This window comes from Rhincodon typus, chromosome 1, assembly GCF_021869965.1.
Source record: "Rhincodon typus isolate 14 chromosome 1, sRhiTyp1.1, whole genome shotgun sequence".
Classification (NCBI taxonomy): Eukaryota; Metazoa; Chordata; class Chondrichthyes; order Orectolobiformes; family Rhincodontidae; genus Rhincodon; species Rhincodon typus.
In genome coordinates, this window is record NC_063332.1 from 126,238,668 (window position 1) to 126,258,923 (window position 20,256).

The 20,256-nt window shown below is 41.1% G+C and overlaps 1 protein-coding gene across 1 annotated transcript in view; it reads right to left on the reverse strand.

The window, feature by feature from the left end:
• The window catches only part of slc2a9l2 (solute carrier family 2 member 9, like 2), a 399,659-nt gene that overhangs the window by 89,008 nt on the left and 290,395 nt on the right, over positions 1-20,256 (reverse strand). Inside the window, exon 10 of the mRNA XM_048606361.1 lies at positions 2,203-2,304. Coding sequence (XP_048462318.1) covers positions 2,203-2,304 — 102 coding nt within the window. The remainder of the gene's footprint in view (positions 1-2,202; positions 2,305-20,256) is intronic.

The following is a 20,256-nucleotide window of genomic DNA, read 5'->3' on the forward strand; positions in this document are numbered from 1 at the left end:
CTGCACACAAGAGAAACTCATAGCACCCTCATTCAGGCAGGTTTCAACTGAGGGGAGTCCATGTAGCGCTGCACTTGTGCCATTCAGAACCAAGTGTAGCTGCACCCAATAACTCCCCACCATGAATAAATCGAACTGCTGCCAAGAACAGGGACGCCATTTCCCACCTCCTACTGCCATCCAAGAGTCTCCTGCCACCCTGCCATTTTCATCTACCCAGGGTCAATGTGGGATGGGAGATAAACAACGTCATGGACACTTATCAGCAATACATGCTTGAAGTGAATATTTTCCATGTGATACAAAGTTTGGAATCGGTACCCACACCCAGTGACACTAAAAATATTTCGGAATGCCCTCTGACAGGGTATTACCTCCGAGTTATCAGCAGAGCTTGGAGGGAGCCAGCTCAGTTCAGAAGAAGTTGTTAACTCTGACTCTCTGTCCACAGATGCTGCCAGACCTGTTGAGTTAGCCCAGTGTTCTCTGAGCTGGTTTCAGTTCATGCTTCGATGAAATGCCATGGAGATGACTTCTCAGGTGTGGAGCCTGTGAATATCCTGTAAAAGGCGATCCCACTTGCATCAGTGCAGGGGCAGCTCAGTCATTCAGAGTGGCTGGCTCTATCAGGGAAGCCTATGGAAAATGTTGTGACCTGAAGATGCCTTCACTAGATCACCCACTCTCTTGTCCCTGTCTCTCTTTGTCATCTCAGGGAGCACCTGCAATTGCCTGTTCACCAAGACTGGGTGATTGGCTGCATTTGAAGCAATGAGACTGAGCAATCAATTATTCTAAGGTTCCTGCCATAGTATGAAGCCACTGTTGAATGCTTACACATTGGCCTGTTGCAAATGACTATTGATGAGAATGATCAATCTCTTTCAATGGAGGTGGCCATGTATTCAAAAGCCTGAGATGTAACTGTGTTACAGCTGTGACAGACTCCTCCAGCATCATTTCAATGGGTCACACTGCTACTGGAACCGCTGACAGATGTACCTTTGCTACTGCACAAGTACACACTTTGTGTATGACCCTTGAAGCTCAGTCTCTTCCTGAGGCCAATGTAGATGGCGGTGTCCTTGGGACTCTGATGGGGACTCTCCATAGCTGTCTGTTACCTGCTAGCAGCTGCTCCTGCTGGTTTGTTTTATGTTTTTCACCTCATGTTTTCTATTCTATCAAAAGGGCATAACTCTAAAAAGTGGTGGTTGAGCGTGTGCATGAGTCAAGAGTACTAATATGCTCACTTTGAATTAGTCACCTAATGAGCTTAAAACACTATAATGAGAAAAGAAGTGTAAAAATTTGTGTACTATTCAAAGGTCATGTTACTCAAGAAAGTCAAAGGGATCAAAGAAAAATTTACATTTATACAGTGCCTTTCATTTCCTCTGGATGTCCCAGAGGGCTTTACAGTCAACAAAACATTTTTAAAGTGTAGTCATTATTTTAATATAGGGGACGAATTTGTGCATGTGGCTCCCACATTGTAATACTGATCAGATGATTTGGATTTGTGATTTGACTTGAAGGACAAACATTGTTCCAGGCACCAGAGATAACTCTTTACAATAGTGCCATGACATCTGAAAGGGCAGACAGGGTGTCAGCATAGTACCTTATTTGAAATGTTACATTGTTATACTAGGGTGTCAGCCTGGAATTTTAGTCTTGAGTTCTGGCATTGGACTTCTGACTCAGAGCTGAGACTACTACCAACTGAGTCTTAGATAATACGCCATTGCTTAATGGGTTGCCCAGGGAACACACCAGAATGTGAGTTTAGCTTGGTACAAACACAACATTCTGTGTTGTTAGATAAAATCAACAGTGTTTGCTGTCAAAGTTTCCAATGAGCCATGAAAAGTGAAATTTTCACATGTCAAACCCTCTAGCTGTGATTTGTAAGTTTGACTTTAAGTGCTCCAGTGAGTTGCATTTACATTTGACAAAGAAAGGTGCCAGTATTTCAAGGGGACTACAAAAGGTTCAGTTAACCTTTTGGAAAGGGGCTCGGATTGACTTTGCACAAACTAAAATAACCCAAAACATGAAGACATGAGAAGTGAAAACAAAAGAGACAATAATCACCTTCAAAATATAGCGGCGGGGCAACACAATATGAATGAGAGGATCAAACAGGAGGGGTGTAGGAATAGCCAAAGTTTCATGAAGGTGACATTTAAATTTAAATACCTGTAGATTGAGAGAAATTGTGAGCAGCCCATAGGACAATGACATCAAACTAAATCCACCAATGAGAAGAGATCGTCGTCCAAGTCGTTCTATGGTCAAGCCCTAGAAAGGAAAAGTAAAATAACTCTTAAAAATCAATTGTTTTCTTCAACTAATAGACAAATTATAGAAATAAGTCTTTTACACAGCTTAGTATCTAGACCTAGAGCAATGCAAGTTACAATTAGAGAGAAGCAATTCTACTGTGGCCCAGTCTCAAGCATTGTTGTCCTGGTTAAATTTGGAAGAAAAGTATTTGAATATTATTGGAAAATAAGTATTGCTGAAACTTTGCTCCCCGCAGTCACCAGGATCAATGCACGAAAGCCAGATTTCAAATGAGCATAATAATTTATACTTCTGGAAAAGACATTTGCTGATTTGCTGGGAAGTTGATTCTGATTGACCGAGGTGTTTCCATGATGATAGTAGCCATGAATTATAGGCTCATCAAGTTCTGGGTGATTCAAAAATGTTGCAAGGCTTAAACATAATTATTTTGCTAGCAGAGAACGTATATGAATGCATGCCATTGCGACCAAGCATAAATAAGTCATATTACAGGGTCAACTGACTACTTTAAAATGTTCTGTCTACCACAGAACGCAGCCATGTCATGTGTGAAATTCGGTTCTGTTGTGAGGATAAGTACATAGGCTGCATGTCCCAGCAACTGGCTTATTAAATCAACATCATGTTCCTTTGGTTGTTTGTAATAGGCAGATTACAGATTCCGCTCAAACAGTCCATGCTTGCAAACCCTGCCGAACTCCCATCCCCAACATGTCTTCTATTGGATGTGATTCTGTAATAGGGCAGCATTTGCTGAAGAATCCTGTCTATGCTTGCATTTACAACAGCAACCAACTTAAGAGAATCAGTTGAATTCAGAAAGTAACTCATTTATGCTTCCTTTTGTATATTCATACACAGGGATCTATTCTCTCTTTTTAGCAATATTCAAGTTATGCACTATCAAGCAACAATCTACCAAAGGAAAATATTGCTGTAACTATAGAATAGAAATTGCTTCTTCTGATCTTAGCTGCCAAATACCTAACACATTCCATTAGAATACTTCTGTGCTATTTTAGTTTGGGCTTTGTACCTTTTAAAATAAACTGGTTAACATTAGATACTATGAACACTCTCTGACTGCCACTTCTTGTCAGAGTGTGAAATCGTGAAATTATACTTGTTATGTTTTGCAGCAAAATGATAACCGATGCAGATGAAAATTTAAAAATCATTAATATAGGGAAAGTACAAGATCATTTTTGCAGGGAGTGTAGCAAAGGCAGGGGAAGACAAACCATGCTACCTTTTTCACAACATAATCTGAAATGTAAAAGTCCAGCATCACAGACAGTCACTTGACAGCTCTTATGAAAGGTTTGTATGTAAACAATGTGTATAGTTAGGGTGCTGGGAGGGTGGGATGCTAAGAAATTAGGGGCGCCAGGAGGAGAGGGTAGCAAACAGGTAGGGTACCAGGCTACAAGGTGACAAAGAAGTCAGGTAAATGACAAAAAGTGTAGGGTAAATTCAGACAAGTGGGAGGGTCTGGTGTGTTGTTGGCTCTCAGGTGGCAGTTGGAGAGTGTTGGGTCATGGGAGGGACCATGTTCAGCACAGGTGCAAGAGGGGTCAGGTCCACCGTGGGGCAAGGGGTTTTCAGGTTTTGGAAATAGTGTTAGGTCTTGGGGAGTTGTTGGATCTGGAACGAGGCGGATCGGTCAGATCTGGCAACGGGGCAGCAAGGGTGCAGTCCTCTGATGATGGTGAGGGGGGAAGCAGGAAGGTAGTTAGGTCCAATGGTGGAGGAGGGGTTGCCAGTTCATGGGCATGAGGGGTGGTACAGGGACCTGGAGTGTGTGGGTGCATGCGTCAGGGGAGAAGAGGATGTTGGTTCCAGTCGCAAGGGTTTTATGTATTGGGGCGAGAGAAATTATTAGGTCATGGTCTGGGGATGTAGTTGCAGTTGAGAGTGTGAGAGTTAAATTGGAGGTCAGTTAATAGCTACTAGGAGTTAGACTAGATATTTAAGCCTAACACAGCTGCCATGAGGGCTGGCACACACCAGTTGGTGTGCCAACACTGTTCTCAGCATGAAGTCACTGCTGTGCGTGAACCTTGGAGATCCACACAGAAGACAAAATATAAAGAGAGATCGTAGGTTCCAGGAGGAAGGGAATTGCAAGGCTCAATCTTGGTAATTTCTACGGAGTCTGCTCCAGTAGGAATTCTGCATAGTCCCTTTGCACAACTCCTATGTAGGCCTCAGGAACAATCATCTTATCCCCTTTCATCCTTTTAAACTCTAGTGAGTGCAGGCCCCAGTTTAAACAATTTCACCTCATAAGATTGAAACATAAAATTCTAAATTGGCTGGACAGACTAGATGCAAGGAGGATGTTTTCCCTGGTAGGGTAGGCCAGAACTGGGGGGTGGGGAGGGGGTGTCACAGTCTCAAGATATAGGTTGGGCCACTTAGGGCTGAGACGAAGAAGCATTTCTTCATTTACAGGGTGGTCAGCCTGTGGAATTCGCTACCACAGAAGATGGTAGCAGGAGGCCAGCTCACGGAGTATATTCAAGAAAGAGATAGATCATTTTTTAGATATTAAAAGGCATCAAGGGGTATATGGAGAAAATGTGACAACAGCATTGATCACTTTGAATGGCAGAGCTGGCCTGTTTTGTTCAGTCACATCTGGATAGGGCTGCTCTCTCATGAGAGAGAAATGGCTTTTTCATGATTTAATCTGAGGGTCACCACACCTCAGGTACAGAGCAAGATTGAGAAGGTAGGACTTCCATGGTAACTTCAACCAGTATGGGAATTGAACCTGAGTTGTTGGGATCACTCCGCATCGCAAACCAGTCGCCAAGCCAACTGAGCTGACCAACACTCAACTCAGACTGTTGATGTTACTATGCATCTGAAAATACCTCCATCCATTACAGTTATCCTATCCACACACTAATTCATCCAGTTGCAGGTATGAAAGAATTTTTAGATGATTTTTTGAAATAAGAAGTTTTACTTTTGGCTTTAAATGGTATTTATCGAAAAGCTAATATTCAATATTCTGTAACTGCATGTCTAAACCTGGCATCGAGAATAACAGCTTTTGGAACAGTAAAATGCCAATTGATCGTTAATGTTCATTGAGTATTAACGTTTTCATGCCAAAATCATAGAGCAACTTATGTCAAGAGACTTCACTAAAAAGTGAAGACCAGATTCTTGCTTTCTAATATTTTACTACCGACAGTGAATCACAAAATAGGAGCTGCTGCTAATAGTTAAATAATATTAATTTTAAAATTATCGTTTAAAATTGTAGAATGCTGCAGCACAAAAATCACAACTTCCCTTTCAATTTTTAATCAACTTTTAATCCTCATTTGGATTATCTTAATTTTATGTTTTTGGATCCTCATTCACGAATGGAATGAATCTATTTTCCAAATTCTGTGGTGTTGTTGCTATATAAAGTTAAACAGAGATAGAACTGGCTTTGAATATATTGTGCTGCATGAGCACAAAGATAAGACTGTGAAGCTTCAATTATAGTCACTGAACTCCAACATTTCTGCACTTCAATTAACTCTGCTTCCCCTGATAATTAATATTTTTGTTCCTTATTATCAATTCTACAGCTTACTAGCTACTGAAATCCAACTAACTTACTCATAATTTCCTGAATTATTCCAGTCATTTTTTTCAAGAAAGAGGTCAAATTTTTCATTCTCTAGACCATCAGTAGGATCATCTTTTCCCTAAGAGATACTGAACTGTGACTACTTCTCCAACTTCTGGGAAGATACTTTCTGGTAAAGCATTTGGTCCCATTCACTTATCTACTTTAAGTGCTAGTGTCTTTTATGTCTTTTGTAGCTCTATAATTCCACAACCCACCTCCTCTCTGAAAACTGAGGCAAATAATAAATTAGTACTGTTGTATGAGCAATCTGTCCGTTGTTCACCCATGTTGCATGAGCTCCCTGTGCTAATGTTCACTATAAACTAAATTTGCTGTCACCATTCTCTTTACTGGAAGGGGCCTACAGGACTTGTTACAAGTTACACTGGTGTGATCAATATTATTATAGATACGATGAGGAAGACCCAGATGGTGGGTCTTACTCCTTTCTGATCCCAACCTGTTCTCCCCAGCAAGCTCAAATGACATCTTCACAGTGGTTGGTGTTTAAGGCCCTTCCCATCTTTAACCCTTTCAGATTCTTACACAAATATCATCTACATTCCTTTGCTCGCCAAAAGATGCTTAATTCTTTCACCTTCAGCTCTCATGCTTCCTAATGTAATTTTTTCCATTAAATATGTGTAGAAAACATATCTGTAGAAAGCATTTCCTGGTCCTTTCAAGTTTTCGTAATTTTCCTACAACTTTGCAATCTAACGTTTTTTGTAGCTGTCCCATGGGTTCATGTACGTTTGTTGTGAATTTTATTTTTATTACATCCCTTTAAATACTGTATTTTAATCTCCAATTGTAAAGTAAACCCTATTTGTGCTCTCAACCCGAAATTTAAATTTGTTTCCTTTTGAGTTTGGTTTAATTTGTAATTGTTCCAACTATGGTTTATTAAGGAGGAACAAAATATTGTGAAAATGTCTTTCCTGAATACCGCTGAGGTTCACAGTGCACCTAAGCTGAGCCCAGAAACCGCTGAGGTGAATAATGAGAAAGGATCCAGGAACATGCTGTCCTGATCAAAGAACTGGCAATACAACTTTCTGAGGGAGTAAAGGGTGGGCAAAGTTTCCTTCCACCCACTGGAGATGTGGAACTAAAAAAGGAGTTGGTGCCAGAGGGATGATGATGTTTGCCAAAAAAAACAGCCTGTTGTTCACAAATACTGAACACTGATTAGAGAGGACAGTAGCAAAATATTGTTGTCTAGTGCTAGGACCAGGGGAAGTGTGACCCACAGGATTTGTAGAATCCCTGCAGTGTGGAAAGAGGTCATTCAGCCCATTGAGTCTGCACAGACCCTCCAAAAAGCATTTCACTGTACTACTGTAACCCTGCATTTCCCATGGCCAATCACCTAACCTGCACATCTTTGGACTGTTAAAGGAAACTAGAGCACTCAGAGGAAACCCACACAGACACAGGGAGAACGTGCAAACTCCACACAGACAAGGCTGGAATCAAACAGGAGTCCCTGGTGCTGGGAGGCAGCAGTGCTAACCACTGAGCCACCATGTAGCCCAACATTATGAGGAATGCTCATGGTGGATCACCCAGAAGGAGGAACCTGTTGATTATTCATGTCAGATCTCTCCTAAGGAGGGCTAATTGTATTGATCAACCAATGTTCTTCCTTATCCCAGAGATAGTAGGAACTGCAGATGCTGGAGAATCTGAGATAAGGTGTATAGCTGGATGAACACAGCAGGCCAAGCAGCATCAGAGGAGCAGAAAGGCTGACGTTTATCTCTGAAACAATTTTAACCTCTTCTAAGGATGCCTACCCTGAAGAAGCTACCCTCCTCCCTCCAGTCTAGGCCCGAAACGTCAGCCTTCCTGCTCCTCTGATGCTGCTTGGCCTGCTGCGTTCGTCCAGCTCTACACCTTGTTATCTCTTCTTCCTTATCCCGTTAGCTTCTCCTCCATGCAGCTTTCCAGCAAAATACTTTTTACTTCTCTTACCCTCTGTCACCAAGTTTCAAGCTGTGTTGGTTCTGACCTAAATACCAGCCTGAATGATTGACCTTGCCTGCATAACCCCAAAATGTCCAGCGTTATCAGGCACTGAACCTATTGGACTATTATCATTCCAATTTCAACACACTATTAGTCGTAAAGCAAGATCCCTTTTAACACGTAACAGGAGAAAAATGATTTAAAACCATATGATAAAGCCCTTGCAAGGATGGAAACAAATAAATTTTCATATTTTAATATTCAACTGGAACAGAGTCCAATTGTTCAGCACTTGTGAAAGCATTTACTTTCCTACATCATTGGGCAAAATACACAACATATGAATGAAGCACAAGAGTAGGCCACCCGACCCTTCAAGCCTCCTCTGTAATTCAATAAGATCATGGCTGATGTGATTTTAACCACAACTCTACATCCCTGCATATCACCAATAAAATTTCATCCCTTTGGTAACTGAGAATGTATCTTCACCTTAAAAATATTTTCAGATTCTGCATTCACTACCTTTTGAAATTTCCTCATCTCTGTCTTAAATTTTTAAACTATGATCCCTAGTTCTAGATTTTCCCACAAGAGGAAGCATCCACATTAATCTTTGATGTGGCACTTCTGGAATGTTACAAATGCCTAGTAGAAATCTAAGTACGATACATCCACTTGTTCCCCTTTATCCACAGCATAAGCTACTTCTTGACAAAGAACGCTAATAAATTTGTTAAACATGATTTTCCTTTAACAAACCACATTGGCTCTGCTTGATTACCTTGAACTTATCCAAGTGCACTGTTATAATGCCTTTCATAATAGTTTTTAACGTTTTGCCTATGACAGATGTTAAGCTAACTGGTCTGTTGTTTCCTACTTTCTGCCTCCCTCTCTTTTTGAATAAACGAGTTATATTAGGTATTTTCCAAACTAAAGGAACCGCCTCCAAATCTAATGTGATTTGTAAAATTAAAACCAATACATCAACCATCTCACTGGCTATTTCTTTCAAGACCCTCGGATGAAAAACATCAGAACCCAGAGACTTGCAAACACACAGTTCTAACAATTTACTCAGTATTATTTCCTGGTAATTGCAATTTTCTTGCATTCCTCAATCCCTAATTAACTTCCTGGATGGTTTTTGTATCCTCTCTAGTGAAGAACAATGCAAAATATCTCTTCAATGCGTCTCTTCGTCCTCCATTATCAACTCTCCAGACTCATTTTCTATAGAATCAACACCTACTTTGTTAAAGAGGTGTAGAGCTGGATGACCACAGCAGGCCAAGCAGCATCATGATGCTGCTTGGCCTGCTGTGTTCATCCAGCTCTACACCTTGTTATCTGAGATTTTCCAGCATCTGCAGTTCCTACTATCTCTCACCTACTTTGTTAACATTCTTTTCTTAAGTATCTAAAGAAATTTATTTACTTTTCTACCTAATTTTCTCTTGTACTCTACCTTTTCCCTCCTTCTTAGTATTTAAATAATTCTTTGCTTTTTTTATATTCTGTCCAACAATCTGACCTGCCATCTACCTTTATACAATTATGTCCTTTCTTTGTGTTTGATACTACTTTTGTTGTCTTTAGTTAAACACAGACGGCAGTTGCATTCCTTGGAATGTTTGTTATTTGTTGGAATGTGTTTAATTCTACACTTTCTGGAATATCCCCTTAAATGTATGCAACTGCATCTCTGTGCATCTCTTAACCTAAATTACTAGTTACTAAATTACTACCAGGGTAGGGGAGGGGGCTGGATCTGGATGGGATGCTCTTCAGAGAGTTGGTGTGAACATGAAGGGCCAAATGGCCTGCTTTCACACTATAAGGATTCTATGGTTCTAGTTCACTTTAGTTAGCTCTGCTTTCATGCCCTCATAATTGCCTTTATTAATTTCAAAACAGTTGGCTTGGACCCACTCTTCTCTTCCTAAACTGCACTTAAATTCCACTATGTTATGGCCGCTGCTACCCAGGGGCACTTTTATTATGAGGTTCATAATTAATCCTTTCTCTTTAGTCAAAAGTCCCTGGTCTGGTATAAACTGATTTCTGGTTAGTGCCATAACATACTGGTCTAAGAAACTGCCACAAAAAACATTCAACTAATTCCTCAAGTAGACTACTTTTTTCCCCTCTGATCCTTTCAATCTACATACAGGTTAAAATCATCCATAATAATCGCTGTAGCCTTTGACAAGCTCCCATCATTTCTTCATTGATACCCTGTCCTACATCTACCGTTATCTCAGTCCCTCAATCTCCATATGGTGGTGATAGAACAATGGTTTCCCTCTGGCCTATTAAATCATTTCTTGGATGATTAATTATCTTAATTGTGTCTCAAGTGTCTATATATTTTAGACACAACTGCTGTAAAATCTGGTAGTGTAGTTCCTGACATTTCATAGCTATGGACGTCATTAAGCCTCCATAATGGTGTGCAAGGCACATGTGCAGACTCTTGTGCTCTTCATATCAGAAGGCAGTTTGATGAAGGTGTTAGTGAATGAGTGAGCAGGGACTGTGCTGAGTGTATGCTGAGTAGGCAGTTTGTGATATCAATCTACATCTGTTGTTGATAATATAATTTTAGAATTCATTCTTCAATTTATTACCACGAGTCCAGAAGCAGGATGGGGCCCCATATCTGAGAGAAAATCGGCCAAACTAAACTAAACCACAGCGAGAACAGAGAACAGTGGAAACCAAGTTAAAAGAGGTCACAAAGGTTCAGGCGGAACTAGTTCTAACCAGCCTGAGGGTTGTGTATTGGAGAAGTAGCAATCAGACTTTCTGGCACATTGACTTCCAGCCAGTGCCTGAGGATGCGCACTTTACACCTCTCCAGCATGGCAACAGTGAAAGGTCTTGGTGCAACCTCATTGGATGCTTTGTACCCAGCTCATGACCCCATTGGCCAAAGGCCACTGAACATTCGGGATAGTCTGGGGCGAGGTGGGGTAAAGACACACACTTAGAAGCCACCCACTCAGCGAAGAGTCATATCAAGACTTGTAATGCAAGATCATGTGGCAACTCAAGAAGACCCAGGAGAAGATCCAGCTTGACCTGACAGTACCACCATCACGGAAGAGAGCCAGCCATACGTCAAAGAGGAAGAAGATTCCAACGGCTCGACACAAACATGTGGATTGTTGTGGGTACTCAGATGGATAGAGCTTGGTAGTCAGTGAAAATTGTGGGAATTTGGGAAATGCTCATATGGTGTCTTTAATAAAGGATATTTTGTTAATAGAATCGGGTTGAACTGCAAACCGAATTCTGCGTCTCTTTGTCCAACTCACTCACAAGAGCACTTGGGTAAAGTGTTTTTAATACATAAACTGATCAAAGTGTGCAAAGCACAGATAACAGGTGTCCCATGTAGATCAGACCAGGCAAGGATTTTAGATTCCTTTCTCCAAGGGACATTGGTGAATTTTTGTGTTTTTGTCACCATTGACAAAGGTTGCAAGGTCCCCATTATCCCAGCTGTTACTTCTAAGTTGCTTTAATTGACTTCAAGTTTCACCATTCACCCTGGTGGGCTTTGAACCTACAATCACCAGAGAATTTGCCTGGGGCTCTGGGTTACTAATCCAGTGACACTATCATGATGCTGTCACCTCCCTACTACTTGTCGTGCTCTCCAGGAGCCCTACAAAATGCAACAGAGTGTACGTGACAATTTTTTTTTGTTTATACATGGATGTGGACATGGCTGGTTAGGTCAGCATTTATTGTCCATCCCTAGATACCCCTGAACTGCTGCATCCATGTGCTGTAGGAAGACTCACCACGAGGGAGAGACTTCCAGGATTTTAAGCCAGTAACAGTGAAGGAACAGCGGCAATATATTTCCAAATCAGGATACTGAGTGGCTTGAAGGGGGACTTGGTTTTCCCATGTAACTGCTGCTGTCGCCCTTCTAAATGGCAGTATTGTGGGCTTGGAAGATGCAAAGGATTTCAATCAGGTCTTCAATAATGTGGACAACATATGAAATCTGATGGGTGTCCACACTGAAAGGTTGGTGCATTGATGGGTCAAGTGGAAAGCCTGACAATATCAAGAGGCATGGAAGTGTTCAGTCTCAACTCAGCGCAAGAGCTTGAGCATAATGCGGATCATTTATTCCCAACAAATAAGTCATGGACAACTCTACAAGAGGAATTACAGCTATGCTGGAGAATCTGATGGCTGATACCATAAGCTCAAGGAAAGTTATATTGTTGTGTGAACATAGGTGGTAGGTCAGAAGATTGGACACAAGACAAAAAGAAAAGCTAATAAAAACTACAAGATTGATCCTATGGAAGATGAATCTGGACAATTAATAATGGACAACAATAAAGATGGCAGACAACTTGAACAGATATTTTGCACTGGTCTTCACAGGAGTAGATACAAGTAGCTTCCCTGAAATAGCAATAGATCAGGAATTGATAGGGAGGGAGGAACTCAAGAAAATTACAATAGCCAGGAAAATAGTACTGACTAAGTTGTTGGAATTGTGAGCTGACGTCTTGCCAAATCCTTGAAAGAAATAGCCATTGAGAGATTACAAAAGAGATTAATGCATTGGTTTTAATTTTCCAAAACACATTAGATCCAGGTAAAATTTCTTTGATTGCAAAATAGCTAACGTAACTTCTTTATTCAAAAAGAGTGGGAGGCAGAATGTAGAAACCGACACACCAGTTAACTTAATATCTGTCACAGGAAAAATGTTGAAAGCTATTATTGAAGACATTATTATAGGGCACTTTGGTAAGTTCAAGGAAATCTGACAAAATCATGTTGGCACTGTCAAAGACAAATCATGTTTAACTGATTTGTTAGAGTTCTTTGAAGAAGTGACTTGTGCTGTGGATAAAGGGGAACCAGTGGATGTGTTGTACTTAGATTTTCACTACGCATTTGATAAGGTGCCACATCAAAGACTACTGCTCATAATTAAAAGCTCATGGTGTAGAGGGCAATATATTGGCTTCAATAGAAGATTGGCTAACATTGAAACAGAGAGTAGGCATAAATGAGTCTTTTTCAGACTGGCAGGGTGTTACAAGTGATGTGGCACAGGGATCAGTGCAGGGGACTCAACTGATTACGATTTATATAAATCATTTGGATGAAGGGAACAAAAGTAGGGAACTAAAATTACTGAGGTCACAGAGAAATATAGGGAAGTGAAGAGGACACAAGGAACACATGAAAGGATATAGATGGGTTACGTGAGAGGGCAAAGATCTGGGAAATGCAATATAAAGTGGTAAAATGTGGAATTGTCCATTTTGGCTGAAAGATTTTAAAAAGAAGCATGATATCTAAATGGGGAGAGGTTGCAGAGCAATATAGGTGTGTTTGTGTACGATTCACAAAGGTTCATATGCGGGTACAGCAAGTAATCAGGAAAGCAAATAGAATTTTAAGTTTTTTTGTGAGGGAAATTGAATGGAAGAGTAGGGGAATTATGCTTCAGTTATACAGGGCATTGGTGAGACTGCATCTGGATTCCGTGTACAGTACTGGCCACCAGACTTATGGAAAGATATTAATAGCTATTCAGAGAAGGTTTACCAGACTAAAACTTTGAATGAGTGGATTGCCTTATGGAGTAAGGTCTAGACAGGCTAGGCCTCTATCTTCTGGAATTTAGAAGAGCCAAAGGTGACGCAGAAACATAAGATCCTGAGTGGTCTTGACCAGATGGATGCTGAAAGGATGTTTCCTCTTGTGTGAGAATGTAACATTAGGGGTCATTGTTTAAAAATAAGGGGCCACCCATTTCAGACACAAATGAGGAAAAACAATTCTTTCAGAGGGTTGTGAATCTTTGAAATTCCCTTCCTCAAAAGGCAGTACATGCAGAATCTTAAAATATTTTTGAGACAGAGGTGAAAATATTCTTAATTGCCAATAGGATGAGAGATTATTGGGGACATGCAGAAACGTAGAGTTGAAGTTAAAATCATATCAGCCATGACCTTATTAAATGATGGCACAGATTCGACAGGCTGAATGGCCTATTCTTGAAACTTATTCATATGCTTGTATGTTCTAATGGCTGCTGCAGCCAAAATGCATCTCTCTCTTAAATCTGAAGGGATGAATAGCTCATGATTTTGCACCTCCTGCACAAATTTGCAGCCACTCCATACTGCCAGCATGGTAATACAATAATTTAAATGTGACTGCACAAGGTTCATGAGCTGCTAACATCGGAAGCAAAGGGCACCCATTATTAGGTTCTACAGAATTTCACAACCAGCTATTTTTAGATCAGATCCAAACCTAAAATTTGTCCTGGCATTTTTTTTTGATCTGAAGCTACATGTGAAAAAGGATTTGTACCTTATTTATCAGTCTCTGAATTATGGGCAGATTTGTGCTTTGGGTCTGCTCCAGGAAAGTCTCACGATAAAGTGCCCACATTCATTTCATTTGTGATCTTTACAGCTGTCAGGAAGGGGGAGATTTTCATCAGTCAGTCTCACTACGTTCATAGTTAATTTTCACAGCTGGAAAGCCAGTTTGATAAATTCATTGTGCCAACTACTTCTTGTAAATATTCAATTCAGTAATCGTAACAATTTGCTCTCTATATTAATTTTTTTTCAGAGTTATTAATGACATTTACTGAATGAAGCTAAACGGGGAATTTGAATCCAGAAAACCAGTTAGCCTTGAAGTGAATGGTGAAGCGTATTGCACATTGACATTTATCCTCAGGGCACTGTGTATTCAGCGATTCTGTGGGAATGGACAGCTGTGTTCTCTTTTAGCTGTTACTAAAAAAGATTCCTTGTGCATTGCATTTGAGAAGATGTCTTTCAAAGAAGAGAGGAAACAAATGAATGGATGCTGAATGAAAGGCAGGAACAATAGAAACACTCGGCAGGTGTGTAAGTACCTGTGGAGTGAACAGATGAGCTAACATTTCTAATGTTCGATCTTTAATCAGAACTTAGTCCTTGATGGTTTCTCATGTTTTTTTTTTCTGCTCTGTTTACTAAGGCCAAGTAGTCTTATGTATAAACCACCTTAATCATAGCATCTCCTTCACTTCAACTTCACTAACAATACTTCACCTGAACTTCCCAGAATCTAGTCTACTGCATTTGCTGCTCACAATGTGGTCTCCTCTACATTAGGGAAATGAAGCGTAGACTGGGTGACTGCTTTGCAGAACATCTACATTCTGCTCACAAAAAAGGACCCCTGAGCTACCTGCTGCCTGCCACTTTAACGCACCATCCTGTTCCCTGGCCAACATCTCTGTCTCTGGCTTGCTGCTGTGTTCCAGTGAAGCTCAGTGCAAGCTGGAAGAACAACACCTCATTTTTTGCTTAGGGACCCTGCAGCCCTCCAGACTCAATATTGAGTTCAATAATTTTAAAGCCTAAACTCTCCCATGTCCCAGCCCCCCACACCACACACCAGGCCTTGTTATCACATAATAGAAACCGAAAGAACTGCGGAACAAAAACAAAAACAAAGTTGCTGGAGAAGCTCAGCAGGTCTGGCAGCATCTGTGAAGGGGAAAACTTTTTGTCTTGTTATCACATAGCCTGCCATTACACACTGCCTATTGTCAGTCACTAACAGTCCCAATTAAACAAAAGTTCACTGTCCTAGCCAGAAAGTTATCAACTCCTAATTCTATCCAACTGCATCTTCTCTCTCTTTGGGCTCTATCCTATCATTTACTCCCTACCCCATCCCCCTCCCTATTTTCTGCATATAAACTGATGTTTTCCCAGCTACCATCAGTTCTGAGGAAGAGTCACCGGACCCAAAACGTTAACTCTGATTTTTTCTTCACAGATGCTGCCAGAGCTTTTCCAGCAACTTCTGTCTTTGTGCATGCTGTAAAAGGTGGCCAGGCATCTTGTGTTGTGTGAAACTGCCCTTTTAATCAAATGCTATCATGAACAGATAGTATAAACTCCACAACATGGCAACAATTCCAGCACAGAAGTGGAGCTTAGACTAGAAAATTATGTGAGCTTCAATAAAGCATCGAGCTGGTGGCTCATCTTAATATATTGTATACCTGTCACTTATTAAATTATTAATAACGATGCAATTTGTCTGTTCCCAGTGAATTTCATCAAAGTGTCTGCACTGCTGTTAGATCTTGCAAAGCCACCAAGAATGATCTTTTCTACCAACTAGTAACATACCTCTCTGAGCACAACTGCTTTAATTCTGAACCCCAATGGCATACATCATGGGTTGCATTTCTCCACCCCAAATGTGACAAAGCAGCTTTAAAACTCTCATACATTAATGAATCCAAGGTTCTCACCCCTATTCCCAGTAACGATAATTTATAGTGACTTGCAATGAAGGCTGGCTGGGAAGTCTGTATGCGAATACCCTGATATTGCTATTAACATCACATAAGTGAGCACCTTCACTATTTTCATCAAATGGTTCTGGCTATCAGGTTCTCACTTCTGACATCTGGCAAATTGTGAAGAGAATGAATAGCACTGTGACAGAACAAAAGTCTTCCTGATGCATTTCACTACATTACTCAAGGCTTTAAATGTATTGGCCTGTTGGTAATTATTGAGGATTTTGATGCATTATTCTCATTCAGCTCCTGAGTAAGTCTGTATACCCCATATATTGACCCAATTATTGTTACATGTGATGGCACCATCTAACAAATAGGTTAGTCAGTAGTCAGCTCCCCAAAGGTAGCTCCTAAAAACTGAAAGATAGTCACTGAAATTAGAGTCATAGAGCTCTACAGTATGGAAACAGACCCTTCGGTCCAACTCATCCATACTGACCAGGTATCCTAAATGAAGCATTTGGCCCACATCCCCTAAACCCTTCCTGTTCAAATAGCCATCGGATGCCTTTTAAATGTTATAATTGTATCAGCCTCCACCACTTCGTCTGGCAGCTCATTCCATACATGCACCTCCCTCTGTGTGAAAAAGACCCTTCGTCCCTTTTTAATCTCTCCCCTCTCATCTTAAACCTATGCCTTCTAGTTTTGAACTCCCCCACCCCAGGGAAAAGACCTTGTCTATTTACCCTATCCATGCCCTTATGATCTTATAAACTTCTGTAAGGTCTCCCTTCAGCCTCTGATGCTTCAGGGAAAAAGCCCCAACCTACTCAGCTTCTCCCTATAATTCAAACCCTCCAACCCTGGCAACATCCTTGTGAATCTTTTCTGAAACCCTAGTTTCACAACATCCTTCCAAGAGCAGGAAGACCAGATTTGCACAGAATTCCAATAGTGGCCTAACCAATGCCTTGTACAGCCACAACATGACCTCCCAACTCCTATACTCAATGCACTGACCAATAAAGGCAGCATACCAAACACCTTCTTCACTATCTTATTTACATGCAAATCCACTTTCAAGGAACTATGAACCTGGCACTCCAAGGTTTCTTTGTTCAGCAACACTCCCCAGGACTTTACTATTAAGTGTATAAATCCTGCTCTGATCTGCCTTTCCAAAATGCAGCACCTCATATTTATCCAAATTAAACTTCATCTGCCACTCCTCAGCACATTAAGCCATCTGATCAAGATCCCGTTGTACTCTGAGGTAGCCTTCTTCACTGTTCACCAAACCTCCAATCCTGGTGTCAACTGCAAACTTACTAACCGTACCTCCAATGTTCACATCCAAACCATTTATATAAATGACGAAAAGCAGTGGACCCAGCACCGATCCTTGTGGCACACTGCTGGTCATAGGCCTCCAGTCTGGAAAGCAACCCTCCACCACACTCTGTCTTTTACCTTTGAGCCAGTTCTGTATCCAAATTTTAAAAAGTAGTCCTTGAGCAAATCTCAAGAGGAGCCTTTGAAAAACATAAAAATCTTAGAGGGTATTTTTTGTGCATTAGAGATCATGGCCAAAAGCTAGCATCCCCCCTTCCTTCCTCTCCTCACTTTAAAACACACCTCTCTAACCCCTTACCATCCTCCCTATAGCGCCAAACTCTCCCTTATTCAATTCCAGTCTCTAATGTGGGCTACTAATTGGATAGGGGCTTTGAGCAAAGAAAACTCCTCTGTACATAGCCATGGCCAAAACGATAAACCGGTCTACATGAAAAACGTAAATATATTCTTTATAATCAGCGAGAGAAACTTTTATATTGAGCATTTGGCCCAGGTTTTTGCCACATTGGAAGGGGATTAATCCTGAGCCAAAATGATGCTGGAGACTCAATTCTTGACATCCTGCTCCTGAACTAGATCTCAGCGTTTTCAGCCAGGGGGAAGACAGGATGTATTTCATACCGTCCTGATTCACAAAGATGCAACATGTTTAACACAGCAGCTGTCTTGAGTCAGAAACCTTTTCAAGGTGTTGAAGGAAAAGGTCTAAACCTACCAGAATTCTTTGGAGATGCCAAATACCCTTTTGGAGAATTCCAGGTATCATTACAGGATAGTTTACTATCGACATTAATCTGCTTGAAAGGGTGAATAAACTTCATGAATCTGTTACATTTTCAGTTCATTTAAACTCTCCACCTTTAAATTATGAAAACAAACAGTATGCTGTAACTCTCAATCGAGAAAGATTTTGTCTCTGCAAGTTCAATAAACATTTATGTTATCCAGAGGACAATCGTTATGCGATTTGTGTGATTTGACTGTTTCTACAACTTAACATTATCACAGTGTGAGGTTCGTAGATTCAAAGCTTGATTATTAGTTCCAAGTGGTTATAATAGGATTAACTGTATATGAATGCCATACATGGTGATATGAGTACAAATGTCTGTCTTTATAAAGGATTAAGTACTTAAAGCAAATTAAATCTATAAAAATATCTTTCATTAATACTTTTTTAACATTGTAAAGTCTGTAATAGATGCTTAGAATTTTACATTATCACAGAGTGGATCCTGAGGTCTTCCCATGGTGGATACTGAATGAATTGGCATGGAAGATGCAAGGTCAAAGGATCACGGTTAGGGATGTCAAATGTTCATACAAACTGGCACTAAATTGGCATGAAAAGTAAAATAGCATAGGTTGCGTTTACATAGAACATAGAAGAGTACAGCACAGTACAGGCCCTTCGGCCCACGATGTTGTGCCAACCTATTATCCTACCAAGAGCAATCTACTCTGCATACCCTACAGTTTACTATCCTCCATGTGCTTATCCAAGAGTCACTTAAAAGTCTCTAAAGTATCTGACTCCACTACCACTGCCGGCAGCACATTCCACACGCCCACCACTCTCTGTGTAAAGAACCTACCTCTGACATCTCCCTTATACCTTCCTCTAATCACTTTAAAATTATGCCCCCTCTTAATAGTCATTTCCGCTCTGGGAAAAAGTCTCTGACTATCCACTCTATCTATGCCTCTCATCATCTTGTACACCTCTATTAAGTCACCTCTCATCCTTCTTCGCTCCAATGAAAATACCCCTCGCTCCCTCAACCTTTCCTCATAAGAACTGTCCTCCAGTCCAGGCAGCATCCTGGTAAATCTCCTCTTCACCCTCTCTAAAGCTTCCACATCTTTCCTATAATGAGGTGACCAGAACTGAACACAAAAGTCCAAGTGTGGTCTAACCAGGGTTTTATAGAGCTGCCGCATAACCTCACAGCTCTTAAACTCAATTCCCCCGCCAATGAAAGCCAGCACACCATATGCCTTCTTTACAACCCTATCAACTTGGGTAGCAACTTTGAGGGATCTATGGAGTGGACCCCAAGATCCCTCTGTTCCTCCACACTGCCGAGAATCCTGCCATTAACCCTGTATTCTGCATTCAAATTTGACCTTCCAAAATGAATCACTTCACACTTTTCTGGGTTGAATTCCGTCTGCCACTTTTTTGCCCAGTTCTGCATCCTGTCAATGTCCCGTTGCAACCTAAAACAGCCCTGCACGCTGTCCACAACTCCACCAACCTTCGTGTCATCAGCAAACTTACTAACCCACCCTTCCACTTCCTCATCCACTCACTTATAAAGATCACAAAGAGCAGAGGTCCCAGAACAGATCCCTGTGTAACACCATTGGTCACCGTTTAGGGAAAAGTTTATCAAGATGCCAGCCATCTTAGGTACAAAGGTATGTAGGTACAGGATCTTAGGAATGAATTCGAAAAATAAAGAAATAAGAACTCAGCATTACAGTCCCTCAAGCAGACTGTGCCACATGGCGCCAGGCCTCTCCTCCGGTCCACTCCGGGCCTCTCCTCCACACTGCTCCGGGCCTCTCGTCCGGTCCGCTCCGGGCCTCTCCTCCGGTCCGCTCCGGGCCTCTCCTCCACACCGCTCTGGGCCTCTCCTCCGGTCCGCTC